This window comes from Electrophorus electricus, chromosome 11, assembly GCF_013358815.1.
Source record: "Electrophorus electricus isolate fEleEle1 chromosome 11, fEleEle1.pri, whole genome shotgun sequence".
NCBI classification, from domain to species: Eukaryota; Metazoa; Chordata; class Actinopteri; order Gymnotiformes; family Gymnotidae; genus Electrophorus; species Electrophorus electricus.
The window spans coordinates 5220063-5242500 of NC_049545.1; the positions used below are offsets into that span (position 1 = coordinate 5220063).

The following is a 22438-nucleotide window of genomic DNA, read 5'->3' on the forward strand; positions in this document are numbered from 1 at the left end:
TCTTTAAATTATACATTTCTATACATCTTAAATTGCATAAGCACTGCATAGGTTACTGTATGCACATATATTGCTATAAATACTTTATTGCACATTATTTTACTTAATATATGTATTAAAATTAATTTTACAAAATAAAATCCTACACAGCAGGAAGTTCCTTAGGCATTCTTCCCTAGACCATTACACACTTATCAGTTCAGATCCATCCCAACATGTGTTTTAGTTTAAGCATAACTGCAAAAATTATTCATGAATTCATGTACGCTTATGCAAAAACACTGAGCCAACACCTCCACTGTTATCAGAACAGATTGCTCATTACAAAGATGAACAGAGAATTTGACTTTTACAGAGAAGGACATGTACAAGTTAGTTGAGTAATTACAGTATAACAATGAGCAATAGTAACAAAGTGTACTACAAATAATTACCATTAGGGGATAAGTAGGATGGCAGTAGTTATATTTTTGTTCATTGTTTTATAACTTCTTAAGGAAAGTTCAAATTGTGCATAAAAACAGGAATGTGCCACACATTTAAAATGGGCAAAACATGGCAAAGCTTGAGCAAAATCAACAAGTTTAAAAATAAATAAAATATCGAATCAAGGTTGAAATGTTCAATTGGAGGCCAAGATAAAACCAGACAGATTGCAAATCCCGTCAGATCCTCTTTTTCACCACTAAAAAGAAAGATTCACCTCCAGCTATACAAACATGAAACCAATTCAAAACGACACACACTGTTAAAAACCTAACGGCCTCCTGGGACTCTGTCAGAAGTGGGAGCTAATATTTAGTTCTATTCACTCCCAAAAGGCTTCTTAGCAAGAGACAGGCTGATCCATCAGGGGACTATAAAACAGATTCTGATTGGATTTGCTTGTGTGCATTATGCCCAATACGGGATGCCATCTCGAGAGATCCAGCCAACCCCGGCTGTGCAGCATTTACCCTATAAATATCAAGCATGTTTTGGTGAGAGATCTGTTGAGACTAACGGTAGCCTAATTGTTTTATGTAACATGCAGCCAGTCCCCTTAGAGAGAGTTATTAATAATCCTGGCAGACCATCAATTTGCAGATGGGTTATTCATAAACATCCCAGTTTTCGCCGAATTGACAGTTAAATCAATGCTCCCAGAACCGTATGCATCACTTCATGCAAGTGAAGGGTGTTTTGTCCACAGAAGTTTAGTGTCAAATGCTTTACCCTCGTCAAGGACTGGCATACACATTAAAATCCCACCACATAGCCTATACCATGTTTGATCTCAGCTGCCTCCATTGAACACATTACACAGAGGAGAGGAAAATACAATAGCCTTATAAAAATAAATCCTTTACACAAGTCTTAATGTATAAAAGAATAAAACTCTAGCCTCACATATTTAGATACAGAATGCAGTTCCAACATCACAAATGCATCTTGTAATGCAAGCAGGAATGTTTTCTGTTGGCCATGTACTGCCTTTTTAAAAACACAAAATAAACAGCACACATTAAGCCATACTTTTTTTAAAGTATAGATATAAACTAAATACTGGCTTACACTAATCTGATCACCTGTTGACATTGGTCCAGGAGAATGCAGTATCGCCCCCAAACAAACATGTTTTATCTTAGCATGAAATCACATGAACAGAGTGGGGAAAGATGCTCTCAATTATCCAAATTGTTTGGGAATTTCTACTGATGGGATCAGGTTTCATCCAGTGTAGTCCCATATGCATTTTAGGCTGTGTACAGGGATCAATAAGATTCACTTCCTGTCAAATGAAGCTACTTGATGCTGTGTACAGCTGTCTATACTTAGGAAAAAAGGTAGCCTAATCTTGTAATTAGTTAAAACAGCACGAAGACTCAGCCACAGGAAAACAAATACTGATTAAGGATTTATTTAAACCACACAAACAGAACATTAATAAGACTGATAATACAACAGATAGTGGGCTACAGTCAAAACATCTAGGCCTACACACCCTCCAAGAACTTTTTTGACATCAAAATCATTCTAGTGTTCACAAGCATTACTGCCAAGGAAACAGCGTTTAAAAGAGATCTGCACCTCACAAGGGTACCTTAACATCTCACTCTTAATAGCTGGTTATTAAACCTTGTTTGTAGAAATATTTTAAAAGTAAAATATTCACATGCACAGTCAGGATAAACAACAATGCACAGGTAAGGACACCACATGCTGGCCATCAAGGGACACACACCACAGTAATAAGCATTTACAAGGATTTAAATGTTATATGCATTCTGGTCAATTAGACTCAATGATCAATCACCAAAATACAGATACTCTACTATGTACATCACTTATGTATGGATTGTTAAGCTACAGGCTTTAAACCCACAAGTTTTGCACTCCAATTTCAGACATTTCAAATAAATAAATTAAAAAAAAAATAAAAAAAATAGTGTTTATTTAATGAACACACCATAGAACAAAGCAAAAGAATAACATCATAAGGTATTAAAGTATTGTAATGACAAGTCACATGCACACAGTATGGGTTAACAGGGCTAAGTAAACTAGGGCTAGGTCCTGCATAAAACCCAGCACTGCTTCCCTCATCTTCACAAGAATTCCTAGATTATGGTGCAGATAACAGGCTGGGACAGTCCCCAGCTGATGGTTTGGCCTCTTGACAACTAAACAAACATCTTATGTACAATACTGGTAATAAATGGCATTCACTGACATGCATTTCTGTTCCCTCTGGCTGCGCTTTTATGTTCCAGTCTACTGAAGTGTACATCAACATCTTCACAAAGCAGTCTGGGCAGAGTAAGTGGGTGGGGGTGGATAAAGCATGGTAACGTCTCATGGTTGATTGTCACAGAGGAATGTACAGCAGACATGATCTCTTGCTAACCTGTAACTTGTCCCAGGAGAGTTTCCAATAGCAATTAGCTCATGCAAGCCTAAAAACCATCTAAGAAAGAACCTAATAGCAGGAGCGAGCACGTTTGGTCATGCTGATGTTTACAAACAGTAGAGAAACAGCTAGGCCCATAAGAGGAAACGGTGTGAAAAGGTTGCATAACAGCCTATAAATAATCCAAAATTAGAAATCGGTAGTGAAGAAACGGCTCATTAAACCACAGGATTGAGAGACTATGCTGATCTTTCCCATTCAAATATCCTCTTTACAAATCACCAAGATAATAACTCAGTTAGACATAACATCACATGCCCATTACCAATATATATGTCTGGGTCAGAAGGTAAATACGCATGGGTTAAATCCCAAACAAACTAATTTATCAATACGGATTTCACAGATCCGGAATACTGGAAACATGCCAGAAAGAAAAGAGAGAAAGGGGTGGGGAGGGGGAAACGCAAAGCAACAACAAAAAAAACCACCACCACTTTGCACATTGTTTGAGACTTTATGACCACGAAGATGCAAACGAGGTCACTCTCTCAAACCATAGGACACCAGCCATACTCATAGGCCCTTACTAAAAGCAACCACAAATGTGGCTGTACTTCAAAATTTTACTGCTACTAAGGATGGATCCAAGTGTTATGTACACCCTTTTAGCCTTGCATCATTATTTTTTTTGGGCTGAAAAGGATGCATATACGTTTAACCACCACCACCAAGCTAGGATCAGATGTGGTGATAACCAAAATTACACAGGCTGCAAGGCCATTTTAGCTAAATGCTGAGTCGTTACTTACAGTAAGATGAGACACAATCGCACGTAGCCCAATTCTTTCAGAGACAACCTCCTGAACATTGTAAAATCCACTAAAGTGAAAATAAAAATTAAGTGATGTGCTGAGGCACATTTAGCCTCTGTACTTCAATTAAATAATTAATCGGCAGCCCAAGTGTGAAAACCAAAGGATGTCCAAGAGCTTAAAACAGTGTATTTATTAGGTACCCCTGTTCAAATTCTCATTAATGGAAATATCTAAAATCAATCACATGGCTGCAAATCAATTTATTTAAGCATGTAAACATGGTCAAGACGACCTGCCGAAGTTCAAAATGAGTATCTGACTGGATGTGGTGACTTTGAATATGGTCCAAGTATTTCAGAAACTGCTGATCTACTGGGATTTTCCCACGCACAATCATCTCTAGGGTTTACAGAGAATATTTTCTCTTTTTCAAACCATTCAAATGACCAGTATAGGCAAAAATGCCTTGTTGATGCCAGAAGACAGAATGGCCAGACTGGTTTGAGGTGACAAGTGGTTGAGTTACTGTTGCCTTTCTGTTACAACCAAGATATACAGAAGACCACACCGGGTACCACTCCTGTCAGCTAAGAACAGGCAACTATGGCTACAATTCCCACGAGCCTACCCAAGTATTGTTGCTTTCCATCCCTTTATGACCATTGTACCCATATCCCAATGGCTAGTTCAAGCAACATCACGCCACGTCACAAAGCTCAAATAATCTCAACTGGTTTTCCGAGCATGACGATATGTTCACGGTACTCAAATGGCCTGCGCAGCCAACTAATCTTACTCCAACAGAGCACCTTTGAGTTGTGACGGAACAGGAAATTCATAACATGGATATGCAGCTGACATATCTGCAGCAACTGATGTCATGTCAATATGGATCAAAATCTCAGATGAACATTTCCAGCACCTTCTTGAATCTATGCCATGAAGAATTAAGGCGGTTCTGTGGGCAAAGGGGGTTCAAACTCAGTACTAGCAAGTTTTATCTAATAAAGTGGCTGGTGAGTGTGCTAGTTGGCTTTCAACTACACACAAGAAAAGTCACTAAAAACACAGCAACTGGATTGAAATTTTCACTGTATGCTAGGCTTGGGTGATGGCATAAATTTAAGCAAATGATTAGTCTCCATAATTATAGCAATAAACAAAATGATTATGTCGCAAATTCAGTTAAGTACCACCCCAAATGAGCATTACAGGGCCCTTCATCTTTTAAGTCATGTGACCCTTTTTGGGTCACACAAGTGAACCACTGCTATATAAAAATGCCACATCTTGTGGGAGAGCAATGGAGAATTAAGAACAAATTATTCTGGAAAATAAGGCTATATTTAGGAAAAAACGTTTTGACTCATGAATAGTTTTCCAGTAGTTACTGATTTAAAAAGATTTTTACAACAATTTGTTTCAGACATGAACATACTGCTAAAGTCATCTTTTTAGCTACTCAGCATTTCACAGTAACAAGCTTTTACTGCCAAACTGATACACTGACAATTCTAGACAAGCATTCTCCCACTTTCATTTTTTAACTCTCAAAGTAAATGGTTAAATAAGGCAAAGCTATTAAAAACATGGTAGTGTGAAAGCTGCAGAACTTGCTTAATATCATGACTGATTTATTATATCACAATATCCAGCAACATCGTTTATTGGCACAAGGCTACTGTGTGCCATGTAAGAACGGTTTATTAGCATGATCAGTATGCTGTCATTCATTTGGTCTGAAGAAGAAGAAGAAACAAAACAAAACAAAAATCCACAAACATCAAATCTATGCAGCCATATCTTTAGTAATGGGACAAGACAATATCAAGTGTTCTGCATTTCCCAGTGCATCGACACCTGATAATATGAAAATTTTTCCAGAAAAACATCCAGTTCTGGCAGACCTTGAAACAAATATCCCTTTCATCACATTTCTAGCCATCATGTACTCTGACACTGAGATTCACGCACATGCTTTTTGTTTAAAAAGGCAATTAAAAACCCAAATTTTTTTTACACCATCGGTTTTATGGCAGAAAGCAACAAAGTTACACAGCTTAACAAATTAAATTTCCTTAGCCAGTATCAGAAATTTGACTTTTTGAAACATGATTCAGGTTTAGACCGCTGGCCTGATTCATGTTTGTCAAACATTTGATTACTTTGTAGGGGAAATAAAATGGCCTAAGCATATAATGCATTGTCCAACAAGCAGAACCATTATATTAGCCACAGCTGCAGACAGTGACCTAGCACTCAATACCTCAAAACACTTCTCCTGAACTGATGTAATCAGCTCTACTTTAACAGACTTTCATTCAATTACTGTGTTTCAAGCCAAGTAAGAGCTTCAAGAATGTTTAAAAAGGAATCCAACAAGGAGATCCAATATACCTTCACCACCACAAAATCTGATCCTGCTAGAAAACAGGACAAAAAGGGGCCAGGCTTGGCCCTTTCCTTTCTCATATTTTAACCCCTAGCAGCATACGATAAAGAGGCCTGGAGCAGCTGCAGACTGACCAGTCCCCAAGCACACAATTAACAACAAAAGGTCCCTTTTAACGCATTGAGCTAATCAGCGGCCGGCCCACCACTGCAGGCTCCCCAAACCATCTGCGAGATGGCAGACTTTTTCTGATTGTGGAAAAAAAAGGACTGGCACCATGCTATCATGTCCTAGTGTCAATGAAAAACACATCGCTTAGCAACAGTCAAGCCCCGCGCCTGGAAACCAAAAGCTTTCAATGAACAACTCAACAAGGAGCAGACAAGGGAATGTGCTCCAAGATTTGATTACCAAATGGCCTCCCATTGTTAGTAATTCATGGCAAAAAAAAAAAAAAAAAAAAAAAAAAAAGCACCAAGAGCTAAGGCCAGGATAAAACAAAGTCCAAGTGACCAGTAAGAGTGAGACAACCTGAAATGCTTGTGAATCTTTTTTTTTTTTTAGTTATAAGCAATCACATTTCTGCAACAACCATTTTTAAAAAATAAATAAATAATTAATTAAAATTAAAAAAGAAAAAATATATATTGTAAAAGGTCAGATATTGAACACTGTAGGCTGGCACAGTAGACCCCTATCAAAGGTAAATCACGGGATCTGTCTTCATTTTCAGAAACATTTAATAAACCAGCACATTTAAATCTCAACGTATACAAGTAATATGTAAGAAATCAATATTCACTTGCTAAATAAAACATATCCTAAAGGGCTATGGATTGCGTGTTCATTTCTTGAAGCTCTATACAGTACCAGCCTGTAACTTTGATATGTTTCAATACAGGGAAAATGTTATTGCAAACAAGTTGTTTTCTTTAATGAAAAGGATAATACCACCAATATGCATACCTGATCTTTCTCATGTGGGAGAAGTGTTACGGGTGGTAGGTCCAGTGATGAGGCAACGCTGCTCCTAAAACCCACCTTTCCTCCCGTCCCACCATTTTTCATCCGGTAGAGTGGCCCATCCTTCAGCAGTCTCCCATTATTGACCGCCCGCTTAGCAGCCAGCCTGAGCCTCTGCTGGAACCTGGGGTTGGCCACAACATTCACCAGGTCATCCTGGCTCCTTAGGAATCGCTCTATGTTCCTAAGAGAAGAGCCAGCAGGCACGCCCAGCCCCTCAATAGCCCTCCTGAGGACCTTATTCCAATCCACATGTCGCAGATCTCCTGCAGGTAGCACTGATCCAACCACAGAGGAAGTCGAGCCTCCAGACTTGATTGCTGCAATCCTCCCTGGGTTATCCGGGTCTTTGTATGAAGCACAACCTTTGCTGGTAACCTTAAGGATGGATCCATCCTTCACAGCCAGCTCCAGTTGCTGGAGCACAATGCCCTTGTCTAGTCCATGCGATGTTGATACAGCATGACAAATTCGCTCCTCTGAAGGCCTCTGCTTCTGCCTTTTGATCTTCTGAATAGCCTCAAGAATCCACTCTGTGTACAGGGGATTGGCCAGTTTCACCATGGTGAAATAATTTGTTTCATTAAGGCATAATCCATGAATACATTCCCTCTTATGAACAAACAGTATGCATCCACGAACAAAAGTCAGCCATCAGCACACCATGTTATACAAAACTTGTTACTGATGGAACTCCTTAAATACCAGACAGTCTTTTCATTTCCTCAAAGTTTCCTCAGTAGACAGTCAAAAGAAATCCCTTAATTAATCCAGACAAACCTCCTTAAAAATCCTTGCAAATTTCACACGTGGGTGAAACCTGAAAGAAAGGAGAGGGAGGAAAAGTTACTTTGCAAGCAAGGGTTCATGCACACTAGAATCAGAGAAATTCGCTCATTTTAATGAATTCAATGTTTCCTCAAGACTAATTTTGCCAAGCATTACAGAATAAACTGTTCTAGTAAAGGACTTTGTTATGCTTTTCTGTATAAAAACGCTTAGCTTTGGTAATATCTTTTTACATGAAAGCATGAGCAATTCAAGCTATACACCACTAATGTACAAGCCAAGATGTAGGACAGTGGACAATCACGCTTAATTGCTGAGGTGAACAGCTGTGTACCCTTTAAAGCAAATCATGGCCTATGCTAGTATCTTCATCTGGCTATTCCCAGTTGAGGACACCACAGTGACCTATGCAATTTTCCTCATTTTGCCTGAGTTTTCTCCCAAACATGTCTGTAGTTGAACAAACCTGTTATTCGCCTCACCCTTAACCATCTATCACTGCTCTTAAATGTACCAGTAGCTGGTTAAGCTTGCTATCCCAGCACAATTCTCAACTTGCCATTGCAAACGGAGTGAAACTCAATCTCCTGCAAAAGTGGCAAGTTATCACAAACTGTAGTCTACATTATTTAAGTACTGAAGCAAAATATTGAATTCAATTAGGTGAAAAACCACACTGAAAAAAGGTACATAGGAGGAACATATTTAGTTATGTTTAACCTACATTTTTTTTGGGTAAACTAAAATGTTTTTGTTGCTGCACAGTTCAGTTCTGCAGCTATCCGTCTCATGTGTGCGATATTCTGTGACATTTAAGTAGGTTTCTGTAATCTGGTTACAATACCTTGTAGTATTCCTAAACATTTACATCTCTGGCAAAGTCTAAGGTGTTGGCTACTGGTGGAGAAAACACTGCCATTGTAACACCACAGAGCCACACTACAGTGGGTATTTTGTATCCCGAGTAAACACTACAAAAATCAAGAAGGCAGACACTTTCAGACTTCAACAGTACTCCAGTTGCACGAAGATTTAGTCGTCTTTTTACTAAGTCAGGCCATGCTGTTGCTTTGAAATCATGGATTGTGATTTATCGTGTGTAGCCTATATAAACAGAGTGGCCCTTTTAATACATGCATGTTAAACAGGGAATGGTAAAGCTAGGTCAGGGTGTACGTGAACAAGAAGCAGAATCCAAAGCCTGCAAGTCACCTGGCAATTTATAGGTCATGTGGCAAATTAAAGTGAAAGACAAGTTACTGAACAAGTACATCTGTGGTTGTCAAATGAACCATTCACAAAATAGTTACCTGCAGACATAATTTAAATACTGAATAGCTCTTTTTATTTTAAAATGTGAATGTCACTGACACAATAGTGAACTTAATTCTATAGAACTATAAGGAACAGGCTAGGCACTGTTATCACTGGTACTGAAAGCCAAGACATGAAGAAAAGCTGAACATGAAATAGTGATGTTTAACCATGACCACTTATGTAGTCCCTGCGTTGTTGTAATTGGGTGATTTATGATGAGTTGATGTCTATTTATATATGTATAGTCGTACATATATAAAAAAAGTCAACATACTTTCTGCATACATTTCTCAAAAGCAGTTTCAGAGATACAGGCTGCATGGGAGTCCAACGCTCCCCCTAAACCAGATGGACCAGTGTAACAGGGTTAAAGATCAACTCACTACACTCATGCAGTCACATTTTGACATATAAAGTAGAATCATAATGTACTGAAAATAGCAAGTCCTTGGCTTAATTCAATCCAAATTTGAATATTTTTTTAAAGAGAGAAACAGGACAAACAACTTATTGAAATATTCTGAAAATACTTCATTACGGAGACGTAGTTAAAGGGTTAACTCGGCAAGAAGCAAAATAACACCAAGGAGGGGAGAAAAAAAAAAAAAAAAAAACAACAAAAAAAAAAACACACCAGTGCAGCAACCAGCCAGCAGGTGACACGCATTGTACAATTTGCCCAGAATTCCTCTGCTCATCACTGACAGCTATGTGCAGCGGCGGGAAGCGATATTCGCTTATATGCCTATATCAATTCGTCTAGCTAAATACGAATCAGAGGAAAATATCTGCTTAAATCGCAGACATTCATCTAAATCACTAGTAGTCCCTCTAGTCTATGAAAGATTCCATGCAATACGGCACACCGGTAAAAGACCCCATGTAGCGTTCATGCGCCAGGTGGCGAGCAAAGTGCTTCGCCAAACAAGTGTAACCAAGTGAGAAGTTATGACTATATCCTGAAAAGTATTTAAGCAATACACTTTTCTGAAGAAAGTTGTCCTTTATGTGGAAACACTAAAAGGATATCAAACTGCAGAATACACGGCTTTCATTCACAATTCTTTAGAAACTGCGAGATATTTGCAGTATAAAATTGTTTAGCTAGCTAACGTAAACAAGCTGGATGACAATTGTTACTCGACTTGGCTAGATGCAGTCATTGGACAATAAATAGCCGCTTCTGTGTTGGCAGGCGAAGTGACGAAAGTGGCAAGTTTGCACTCTATAGGCAACTAGCTAGCGGACCATTACGTGCACAGTCCTCATCAGATAGCGATTCAGCTAGCTAACAATCTTGGATTGATAGCACTTTGCTTGTGAAGCGCTTAAGTAGTTATGTCTAAAAACCACAACAACTGCATCGTCGACTGCGATCAAAAATCACTACAGAGTCTGTCTGATTTAAAGGTCTCGGCTAGCTAGCTAGCTGTTTTGTTTTGCTTTTTCAAAGAAAATGAAATAACATTAGCGTACATGCTAACATGTTGGTTGGCTGGCTAGCTAGCTAACTATCTTAGCAACAATTGCCCTTTTCATAATAGTGAGCTAGCCACGAGCTAGCTATCCAACTTACGAAGACAAGTCAACAAGCCAGCCAAGTTGTAAGTTCAAAGCATTAGCTCGCTAGCTAGCTAGCTAGCTAGCCGACCTGGCAGCCTCCAAAGGAAAGCATTCGTATTGCTAGCGAACTGGCAGACAAGCTAGCTGGCTAGCTATTAGCTCGCTATTAGTCCATGGTTTATGACTACTTCCGACAGATGACTACCGATAATTTATGATAAGAAGTAAAACCCTTCAATTAGGATAACTCCGATCACGAAGATTAAAACAAAAATACAAACCTCACTCCTTAACTCTAAATGCGCTTCAGAGGACAGGTGACTGCGATGCTGCCCGGTCGAGTTACTAAACAGACGCCATTTTGTTACAATGTTGTAGTTTACATGAATCCGACATGACACTGATTACAACCCAATGGAGTCTCATTAAACCTTACCTTCACAACGATGGTTCCTCCCAAGAAACTTTAATATTGGGTAGAAAGGGCAAATACCGATTCCTGGTTTGATAACGAAAGTGTCAATCATAAAGAAAGCGGTCGGCCTCTGGAGAAGTCGATTGGCTTCATAATCTGCCAATAATCACTTGACCCGCCTTTTAAGGTAACGCGTGTTTCATAGCTACGTGACATATCAAATGGCATACCTGCAATTCTCTGCATTCGTACAGAAGGAATCACAGACATAAGATGAAAGCATCTGTTATAGTGGTATTATCTGTTGAATTCGACAACTAAATTGATCTTTAAGGATAAAATATAACAAACAAGGTCTACCTTTACTCTGGCTCCTCCTCATCAGAATTAGGCTACACTACACTGATATTAGCGCACATCCACCAAGACATATTTTAGAAAATCATAATGCAATTGTGATTAATTAACAAAAGTGTATTCGAATCGTTTGTGGCATTCCTCATGAGATTTAGGCTATCTTACATTGTAATTTAAACACTTTGAGAAATGAGTTTGTCTGTGGTCTGTCACAAGAACATGTAAAAAAATGTTGACTGTACTCACGAGATAAGGCTACAAATAAGGTTTTTAGAATTATCCATCAAGTAAGCTAATATAGACTCTAGCATTTTTCGCTCATCACATTGAATCAACCGCTTAAAAGGTACTGTGATGTCTGCACCCTGCATTTAGATTACCCCGTCTTAAACCAACCCAACACAAGGCTTAAGCTAATGTCTTCAGAGTCGAAATCAAGCTATTGAAAATAGATAGTAGCCCGTCTGGAAAATTCCATTTATGCATATAAAGCATTAACCTATGATAGAGTCGAAACCCGCTACACTTGATCACTACATTACATTCTTGACTTACGTCAAGTTACACCACTCACGGCAAGTTGAACGATTAAAACATTTATGACTAATTAACAACTCTAAACACACCTCAGATATCGCTTAGAAATCGGTGGATGTCCGACAATGCTGGCGGGCGTACATTTCCATTACCTTAAGTTCCTTGCGCGGTCTCCGCTCCTACTGTACGCAGTTATGCATTTATTTGAAACGCCGACGACGCCTAACGAGGTCAATTAAAATCCAGCGGGTCCTGTCTGATCCAGCGAATAAACGCATGCGGTAACTCTTGCGGAGGCAGAGCGAACCTGATAACAACTAATTGAAAGGTTAATCTACATGGGAGTCTGTGACAAAGTAGTACCTCCCCTTTCAGCACTCCATCAGCCACAGAGGAGGACTAGCTGGAACCGCGACGTGACATCACATCGTTCACTGGAAAACAATGTACATTGTTTCGGATTACATGGCATGGGTGGGAGAAAATACATACTTTGATGCGAGATCATAAATGATAAATAACATTTATTTTAAAAGGTCAACTTTTAATGGCGCTCATTAAAAGAATGCACGTTCATTGTAAGAGAACATCTTAAGTGAGGAAAAAGATATAATAATGCAGCTGGACTACTATCAGAGAAATCCGTTGCAAAGATTACAATTGAGTTTTATTGGCTCTAAACTAAAGATAATTAACACCACATGTCATGAGTAGCTTTTAAAATACTTTATTTACCACAGACTAGTGCACGCTACATAGCCTAACCCCACTACATGATTTTTTCTGCAGATTTCGATTGTTTCAGAATTTTGATTTGACAGAATTGTGACAAACAGCTAATTACCCAGAGTAAAACTTCAGTTCTTGATTTCGATTTCAGCCATTTCCTCAGTGTATTGGCAGCTTGAATATAGTCAATAATACGATCATAGCACTTTCTTGCCGTGCTTCCAACAAAAAGATTTAGCACCAGCCTAAACCAAACATGAGCTACATTAGAAACAATTGCCATATGGCAATCGTCTTCAGCTGCAAAGATCAAAGTGACATCACCCTACGCTTCTGTTTGTGTTCTGCTGATTTATCTTACATTTCAACAGGTTAAGCTTGTGGCAACTAACTAACTGTTAATAAAAAGGAGGTTAATAAATAGTTAGAAACAATGTTATTTTATAAGTATTGTTTAAGAGATACTAAGGAGACGTGCCGTTAGCACCGCGGTTTGATTATAGTGCATTTTAAGTATTTTTCTGCTGTTAAAAGTATATGAACCTTAAACCTTAAAATTATAACGATCTTGATCCTTTTTAATGACGCCATACTGAACTGAACCAATTCATACAAGAATGCTGACCTTGGTAATAATAAATGAATGCCACTATGAAGCAGCTGGCCTTATGCAAATGAGATCAGGCTAACTGTTAGCCATACCGGTATTTTTCCCAAGTGAATCTTTACTGTAGTAAATGAGAAGCTGACAACACTTTGGCTTTAATGTGTATTTTTCACTTACACACTCGGGAGTGAAAAAAAGCAATCTGAGAAATGTAATCTCACATAAACAGATTTTTTTCTGCTTTAGAAGATGAAGTGCATTACCAGTAGACAACAGATAACAATTAATGTTTATTTAAAACATTGCCCCTCCAAAGTTATCCCAATTTAAGTTGACTGTTCCAAAGTGTACAGGCAATAACACTGCCTAGAATCAGTTAGACATTCACAATATTGCTACTGGTAATAAGACATTTTACAAAAATATATTTTAAATAGAACCAACACCATCATATGCTTAATTTATAACATGAATTCTTAGCATGAAAAGTTATTGAGAAAAGTTGTCAAACTCCAAGATACCTGCAATACAACTTCAATATTGTATGAAGTTGACAACGTTTTTAGGTCCTGAGAACATAACTTTAATGTAAAACAGGCAGACGAGAGGAAAACCACTGAAACACAATGGGTGAGAGTGGGTGGAAGGACTGAGTGCAGATGTGTGAATGAGCTCTAAAGGCCATTGCTGTAAGTCAGGCATGTATACAGACTCACAGGGTTTAAGAATGCAAGCACCGAGACCAGTCTGTCCAACATGGAGACCATGTTCTGTACCTCTGGCTTCTGGACCTGGACTTGCCATGAGTCACCATCCACATCCAGAAGGGGACAAAAGGGGACAGCTGTATTTTCAGTTCTCCCCAATGATGGCCATGAATAGCTGCTACTAATCCTGTAGCAGAGGCAACCTCTTGCAGGTCTGCCACTGTGATCAAGGGGACAAGTAAGGAGTTAAGGGCTCCAACTGCAGCATAACCAGCTTAAGTATGGTGAATAAAGCAGGTTCGGTAGACTAATGGAAAACACGATGTCTTGTGCTGATCATACTTATCTTGTGATAAATATGTGATGGAATCAAAGACTATGTTTATATACTGTTGTGACATCAACATAAGAATAATATCAACGTAATATGATGATTTATGCTTAAATCCATAAAAATTAAACTTCCACATCTGTTCTCTATATTACAATGTGTATTAAACCATACAAGGAAGTATACAGAGACGAGAAGATGAAGGCGGAGGTGATGAGGACTTTAATTTTTTCAGTTTTCCAGAGTCTGTGTATTCAAAAGCTGCAAAATGCAGACAAATCCACACTCCATATCACAAACATGCATGCGAAGATTTTTCATCTCTATTACTGCTTAGTTAAAAGTGACCATCTTACAAATCACTTTAGCCTTTTTAGAACAAGACTGGCCTTTAAAAACATTTGTGAACTTCGGTGCCCCCTAACCAATCAAAGCAAAGCATGCCGCTCCTGCTTCTCTAGCAGGTATTCAATTATAGGTTGCTTTTTTTTTCATAGCTCAAATAAATGATCTCTTATGGAAAATGATTATTATATACACCTGTCTTCTGCAAATGGTTTTAGTGCAGGGGACAGAAACAATAACGTTTTAGTACAAACAAATAGCTATTTATAGCAAGAGTCTGTTGCTTATTTTTGTAAACATGTGTTTGTTATTAAGTTAAATATTTGCATGATTCCATCATGATGTGGGCCTGCCTGAACTTGAAGGAGAGGCACAGAAGTCTAAAAGCATGAAGAGCAAGAGGAACGAAGGAGGTTAAAGCAAAAGTTAAGAAGGAAAAGGAAGATCTCGGTCTTATATGACTAGGCAGTCAAATCTACTTGTTTTCTCAATGGAAGTCAGGCTTCTCTGGAAGTGTACAGCCCACATGTCTAATGATGACGTTAGCAGCATAGTGTCCAGCACGGATACACTGTTCCAGAGGCTTATCCTGCACAAGCTCAGACAGGAAACCTGCACACATACAGACAGATAGCGAGAGCGAGAGCAAGAGAGAAAGAGAGAGAGAGAGAGAGAGAAAAACCCTTATCAACAACAACAGCAGCTTTCTGAGGAGGGACTTAACTGTCACTCTACTACAGGTGGGTGGACAACTTTAATCCTAATTAAAAAATGGGCATGCATACATGTGTACATGCATGTGCACATGCACACATATGCAAGCGCACACAAACAAACATTTTCAAACATGCCTTACTGCAAACAAGCCTTGTGCAAACTTGTATAGAAATGTTTACAATTGTAATAAAAAAAAAAACAGCACACAGACACAATGCAGTTACATCTTAGCAAGTAGGTTTTTTCTTCAGTGAAATAAATCAGGTTTGGGAATGGGAAGAAAGGTGCTATGAGTGTGTCAGGGTCCCTCAGCGATGTGCCATACACCACTCCTGCAGCATCCCAGACCCTGATCTCTCCCAACCAGATCTCTGCGCTGCGCAGCACTGCTGAATCGCATTGAAAAACAGCTGGCAAATACATTTTCCAACACAGTGTAGCGATGGCCTCTAACCACTCATTGGAATGGATAAAGGAGTTTAAAGAGAAAAAAAAAAAATCGATACTACGTTTGAACAAACATGCTCACAGCTCTATTAGTCTCAGGATTGTCCTGGACGAGCAATAGGAAGACACTGTAGCAAATTAGACTCGTGGCCTTTGAAAGTCAGAGATGGAGGTACAAGGCCCACTGATAAAGGCATTGTAAAAGACTAACTATAAGGTATCTAAAGGCACTGGGCACCCAGCATTCCACCTGTTTTTTCATGAGCAGCAAACAAATCTGATAGATGACTTCATAGCTTAGCCTGGTATAAACACACACACTGGCTATTTCAAGCCTCATGAGAACACAGAGAATAAATCAGAGGTAGAAAGTTTGGAAGAACCCATTAGTCCTATCTGAAAGAAGATTCTTTTTAGCCTTCAAATAACTTATATTATTCCACCTATAAAGTATATGCACTGGAATGAAACAGGTACAGATTAATGGCCAACCTGGATAAGACAATTTAAAAGTTTTATCTGTTTATAGATGTACTTTAAGACTAAAGCTAATATGCTCCAAAGATTAATGTATTTAGCTACAATTATTAGTCTGTTATGAACAATATTGTTTACAGCGCTAATGCATCTCTGGGTGTGTCTGATATGGTTTAGGTGTAATGTGCTGGGTGTAGGGTGGTGGTGGTTGTGGTGGTACTGTACCTCCTACAAATGCATCTCCAGCTCCATTGGTGTCCACAATTTCACTCTCTTCAATCTGTAAAACAGGAAACGTCTCCACCTTGTCACCTGAGAATGGACAGCTTGAGGTTAGTTACTGTTTGTGCACTCAGCAGAACAGTGAATCACATTTACTGGCTGAGGGGTTTTCACAACCATGTTTTCATTTTGCAGCAGAGAAGCCTCACTCTCTCCCCTGAAATAAATTCACTGTCAAAAATGGTTATGCTGCTGATAAACTGCACCACCCAATCTTTTTAACACATTTCAAAACCTTTACTGTTGTTCAGTTTGTTTGCTTTTTTTTATTTTTTTAAATTTTTTTTTATTTTTAAGAAGTTTCATGTATACGTGGGAAAAAAGCACAAAAACAGCAAGCATTACCATGGAAGGTCCCACACATTGTCAGCTGGTCGTGATGGTGCTGAAGGTAATATTGCACAAACAAATACAGTGAGCATGACGCTAATAATGAGTGGCACAGCAGAGGCACAGAAAAGCCGGAGCTCCTGAGCTAATGAGAAATCAGCAGGGACAGTGCAGAATGATGGAGATGGCAATGAACAGAGGAACAGTCCATTTGCACACGTCGGAGTCACTCCACAGCCCCTGTGCTCAACAAGAGCCCCTTGTTTCATTTAGCAGCGTTTAAAAGAGAAAGCACTTAAGATTGAACGGATCCTCTCTCTAAAATAACATTTGGTAGAATCCATCTTAACTTCTCATTCAGGTTTAATGATCTTTCAGGTGCCCTGTGTCTGACTAAAACCATGCCGTGTGTGTGTAGCCTTTCCTTACCTCCTTTCCACGCAGCTCTCCCTCAGTGGAGCTGCCTGCACATCTACTGTGCTGAACACTCCTATTTTATTTATGGCATTATCAGCCATTAGAATGCAATGAGGCTCACTCTGAGCCAGAGGATACTGCCTTAACTTCTGGGGCTTTGCAGTAAGAACACCACTTTGGAGAGCCTACGCTTTGATCCTGTCTGGCATTTTCAGAACACTCAGAAACCCTCCATTTACTGCAAGGCTGGCAACCATCGCCAGCAATATGACTGATTTACATTTGGATATTCAGCTGTTTATAGAACTCTGTGCTCTGTAGCATCGTCGGTGAGGCCACAAAAATGTTAGCTGAGCTAAATAAAGAAAATAAATAGACAAAGTTATTAAAACACACAAACACAGTCACGCAAGCCAACCATAGATAAAACTGTGTTCACTATGTTGCAAATAAGCTCTGTATAGTTCCAACAGAGCAACAGTGATCTATAAGGATACACCTTCTAATTGTTCCTAGTGCAAGTCAAAGACCATTGCTTTCTGTTCAGAACTCTAGAAGAAACCTTATAAACAAACAAAGGGAGCAAAAGCCTTTAAAAACTGATGCAACAATAAGCACTTGAGACATGTCTGTGTGTGAGAGTAGCTGCTCCCTGAACGAGGCAGCCGATTGTGTCTTTGATAATTAATTACACACAAAAAAGCAGATCCTTTTAGAATCAGCTAATTAGCAGCAAAATGACGACTTTGCCTAATTAATGCAGGCGATGAAGCATGCTCACCCGCCTTCCTCTTGAAATGATTAACTAGAGGATCTTACATGTGAATTAAGTTAGAAGTAACTCATGATCTGTCTGCAATTAAAGATTAAAATAATTGCTGTGTAGATAAAATAGGTATGCCCCCCCCACCCCCCACCCCATCAAAACAGAGAGAGTGTGAGCCTAACCCTGCAGGAATATGCTATGTGCTTTGAGCAAATAACAAATGACCAGACAATGAGAGCATGCTAAATGAAACTGTGCACGGTTCTTTCCTCTGTACTTGGGCTGACCTCATTCTACTTCCTCCTATGACTCAAAAACAAAGTAGCCTGAAAATGAAAGGAAAAAAAAAATAAATAAAAAGTCATCCTTAGCCTCACAGCATTCAAAAGATTACTGATTCTGTAGGACAGCGGAAATCGCGTTCTAGATATGGGTGGTCCTGCATGATTTGATGACAATATTCCTTTAAAACTTTGGCAGTAACTAAATGAAGGTGACAGAAAATTACCAGCAACAGAAAGTCTGACCATTCTGCCCTCTGCCCTCACTGACAACAGATCACACACACCCGAGGCATGCTGGGACAATCTCCACAGCTTTGTGGAGGTGACTCATCAGGAACAAGAGTGTTCTAAAAACACAAACATTACAACACATCTGCACGCCCATCTAAAACGCATTAGACTCTCATCACTTACACAACACAACAGTGCCATTGTAACTCTCTAAAGGCCATGCTGATTTCATACAAGCAGTTGCCAAATGCAAAGACACCTTAAGAAATCAAAACATAGAGAATAAAACCACACTAACTAAAGGGGCACCTGAAGTTAATTTGATGGGTCCAGAGTGAAGCCTGTAAGCTATGTGAGAATGAGTTACATGCACTCTTCCATCTTGGTAAACAAGGCTGAACTTGCACATGTGCGTGTCCCCCCACATTGATGTTTAATGGCGCATGGTGCTCTAGGTGGTTCCCATAACCTCACTTTGTCTTCTACAAGCTGCATCAATTGATATGATAATGTTGGGAGGACGTGAGAAACGAGAGGGGCCGAGCTGAAGAAAATTCGGCACTCTCTCCGCGGCGTCCAACCACTTGGGTGCCAAATGGTGTCCAGGAGCTTTTCTCTACTCTCAATGGAGACAATGACAAGAGTTGCAGGGAATAGAAGCATGAAGCAGATGCTTTGAAGGAAAGGGGGGGGGGGGGGGGAGCTAAATCTCCAAATCCAGGCCACTAATTGGTCCAAGAAAATGTTTTCAAAGCAATTCCTCATGTTGCCAATTGTCAATATGCATGATACATAAATCATATATAGATTACTTAATACCTTGTCTTTATAAGGTATTTTGTTTTTGGATAGAAACAAAAATTTAAATCCATACACTTGCTTTTGAGAAACAAAAATAAAGTGAGGAACATAAAGGTGAAAAGAGTTCATCGTGGGGAAATGATTATATTGTAAAGATGAATCACTTCTGAACTGAGCTTGCAGACACTGTGGCCTAAAGTGAAGGCAGACAGTTTATTCAAGCATGCGAAAGATAAAGCAATCCTAGGACAAATCTGAACAGAAACGAGAGAAAAAGCCCTGCACTATAAACACCCCACTGCCACACACTGCTTTGATTTTTCTGAAACCATGGATGATGGACGTCCCCTCCATTTCATCAAGCTGGAGGGTACACATTGCATCTTTATTCAAAACAGATTATTGAACCTGGCCATGAGCATACTGCTTTGGTTAGCCTGAGACTGTTCCAGGACCAATTTCATGTTAATGCGTCACACAAAAGAGGCCGTTGGCAGGGCTCTTTAATAGGCACGGCAATTAAAACTTTGCTGCCAAAACCTGTCTTTGTTGTTCCTGGATTGCGGTGTGCCCTGTAAACATCGTCTTGTGGCAGTTCACAGGGAGTTCCATAGCTTTCGCAGCTTTGCCACTCCTTGCTTTCATAAGCCAACGCAGAAAGTGAAGTCTGAAGAATTTTTAAAAAATTGTAATTCCTGGGTTGACTAATCAAGGAATGGAGTGGCAAAAGAGCAGTGGAACATGGGAGGCTGCAGACCGGTATGAAAAGCTCTTCTACGGCGCTGCTTTCTGCTGGTCTTTGACAGCAGCACACATGGGTATGGAGTGTGATATTAGCTTCAGGGCTGTGTCTGTGTTTGGTATGGGCTTTTCTGGGACAGGATGAACCCAGAACCCTTCTACCATAATTGCTCCAGGAACCTGCTCTATAAATGTGCTGGACCACCTTAAAATAAAACAGACAGCAGTGACAATGCATGCATGACTGCCTCTGTTCATGGCTATTTAAAGAACCTGAATAGCAGAAATGGCAAACATAACATTTACAGCATTGTTGAACTACACCAATTAAACGCAATAAAAAACCTTATCATCACTTGTTATATGCAGCATGATGTGATAAGGCTTACAATGAAGCAAAGCAAATCCACCAATGCCCAAGGTCATGTGATAATTATTCTTCTATATCTTAACAATGTATCTGACAAATTACACAACGCTGCGTGATTCTGAAACGGTTAAAGGGCTTTGAATCAGAGGCATCTGAACTGCTGCTCAGCGCTCCTGACAGCAAAGCTGAGATGTTTAATGCGTCCAATAAAGGCCTGGACCACTGAATGACCAGCCATCCAGTGAACGATGAGGCATGACTCATCACCAATGAGCAGCGGCGGTGAGCGAGGTCCGGAGCCATGCTGTGAGATTACTCCTCTCAAATCCTCTCCTCACCTGCTCCTTGGCCAAACAAACGCTTGGCGGAGTAAACAACAGCGGCCCTCCTCGCGGTAAACACAACCCTGAGGAGGTCCGGCTCACCAGGCCGGTCTCTTGGAGCTCGGGGACGAGGCCAGGGAGCACGAGTGGAGCGATTAGCAGCTAATGAGTGGCAGCGCCACGCCGAGGGAGGCGGGAAATAGCTGGCCCAAACAATCTGGGGAGTGGCCAGAGAGGTCTGAGAGGCTGCCTTGCCCTTTTCAAAGTGAGGCATCGATCGCATCCTCTCACCTCGCAGTCATGCTAATCAGTTTGAGGCGAGAGGTGATGATGTCACGATCGATAGAGGGAAGTGAGGAGCCCTCTGTCTGTCCCTTCACACATGACAGGTGACAAAAGGAGAGGCTGAGAGCGTGCGTGCGTGCACGTGTGTGTGTGTGTGTGTGTGTGTGTGTGTGTGTGTGTGTGTGTGTGTGTGTGTGTGTGTGTGTGTGTGTGTGTGTGTGTGTGTGTGTGTGTAAAACGATCCATGTTCCACAGATTGCTGGAATTTTATGACTGGGTGTAGCCACTCGAAAGAATCTGTTTCCAGACATGATGAATGAGCACTTAATAAATCAAATGTGTTGTTTAGGTAACAGAGTCAACATCTTATCAATAAAAAACATTTAATCAAACCAAGCCATTCATGCAATTTATCAAATCTGTTTCTTAACCTTTCTCCCACTGTGTGGGCATATGAAAACAAGCCACCACTCATTGGCGGCTTTAAAAAAAGCAAAAATAAATCTCTGCTTTTGCTCAGCTGAATGGAGGCAGCATTGCATTAATGAGACACAAACAAGGCTGACATTACAGAATAACAGTCCTAACATAATATGACAAAGGTGTGTGTGTGCGTGCATGTGTGTTAAAGACTGAAGGAGAAACTGTAAAAGACCCAGAGAAAAAGCCAATCTTCTCTCTCTCTCTCTCTCTCTCTCTCTGTCTCTCTCTCTCTGTCTCTCTCTCTCTCTCTCTCTCTCTCCCTCTCTGTCTCTCTCTCTCTCTGTCTCTCTCTCTCTCTCTCTCTCTCTCTCTCTCTCTCTCTCTGACACACACACACACACACACGCACGGAATGTGTGTTTATGAGTGCATAATGACCTTTGCTGAGGGCTTATAGATGGAGAAAAACAGAGAGTGAAACCAAAGGGCCTCTCTGGGGAGTTCATTAAGGGCAGGTAAATCACAGCATACAACTGAACATTAGACAGGTTCCTCTAAGAACAAGTCCAGTTTCAAGGTAAGCAAATCTCTAAACGGAATAAGGAATCTTAATTAAAAAAGGAAACAGGCAAAGATTTACATTCCCAGCCAGACTTGCGCATCCCTACATGTTTGATAGTGGATGAAGAGACATAGGACTCCCATTCTCTCCTACAGTCTTCAC

The 22438-nt window shown here is 40.0% G+C and overlaps 2 protein-coding genes across 9 annotated transcripts in view; both read right to left on the reverse strand.

Annotated features, from left to right (window-relative positions):
* The window catches only part of kat6b (K(lysine) acetyltransferase 6B), a 29017-nt gene extending 16561 nt beyond the window's left edge, over positions 1-12456 (reverse strand). For 3 of the 6 annotated variants that reach the window (XM_027017610.2, XM_027017609.2, XM_027017604.2), the window contains exons 1-2: positions 11074-11180; positions 7067-7943 (exon numbers count right to left, since the gene is read on the reverse strand). In XM_027017610.2, coding sequence (XP_026873411.2) covers positions 7067-7687 — 621 coding nt within the window. In that variant the 5' untranslated portion in view covers positions 7688-7943; positions 11074-11180. Of the gene's footprint in view, positions 1-7066; positions 7944-10805; positions 10849-11073; positions 11181-11228; positions 11292-12253 lie in introns of those variants that run through there. The other 3 variants (XM_027017607.2, XM_027017605.2, XM_027017608.2) reach the window with 3 other exon arrangements.
* Positions 12457-13707: 1251 nt separating this feature from the next.
* The window catches only part of adka (adenosine kinase a), a 105769-nt gene continuing 97038 nt past the window's right edge, over positions 13708-22438 (reverse strand). For all 3 annotated transcript variants that reach the window (XM_027017633.2, XM_027017632.2, XM_027017634.2), the window contains exons 10-11: positions 16687-16773; positions 13708-15432 (exon numbers count right to left, since the gene is read on the reverse strand). In XM_027017633.2, the coding sequence (XP_026873434.2) occupies positions 15308-15432; positions 16687-16773 (212 nt within the window). In that variant the 3' untranslated portion in view covers positions 13708-15307. The remainder of the gene's footprint in view (positions 15433-16686; positions 16774-22438) is intronic.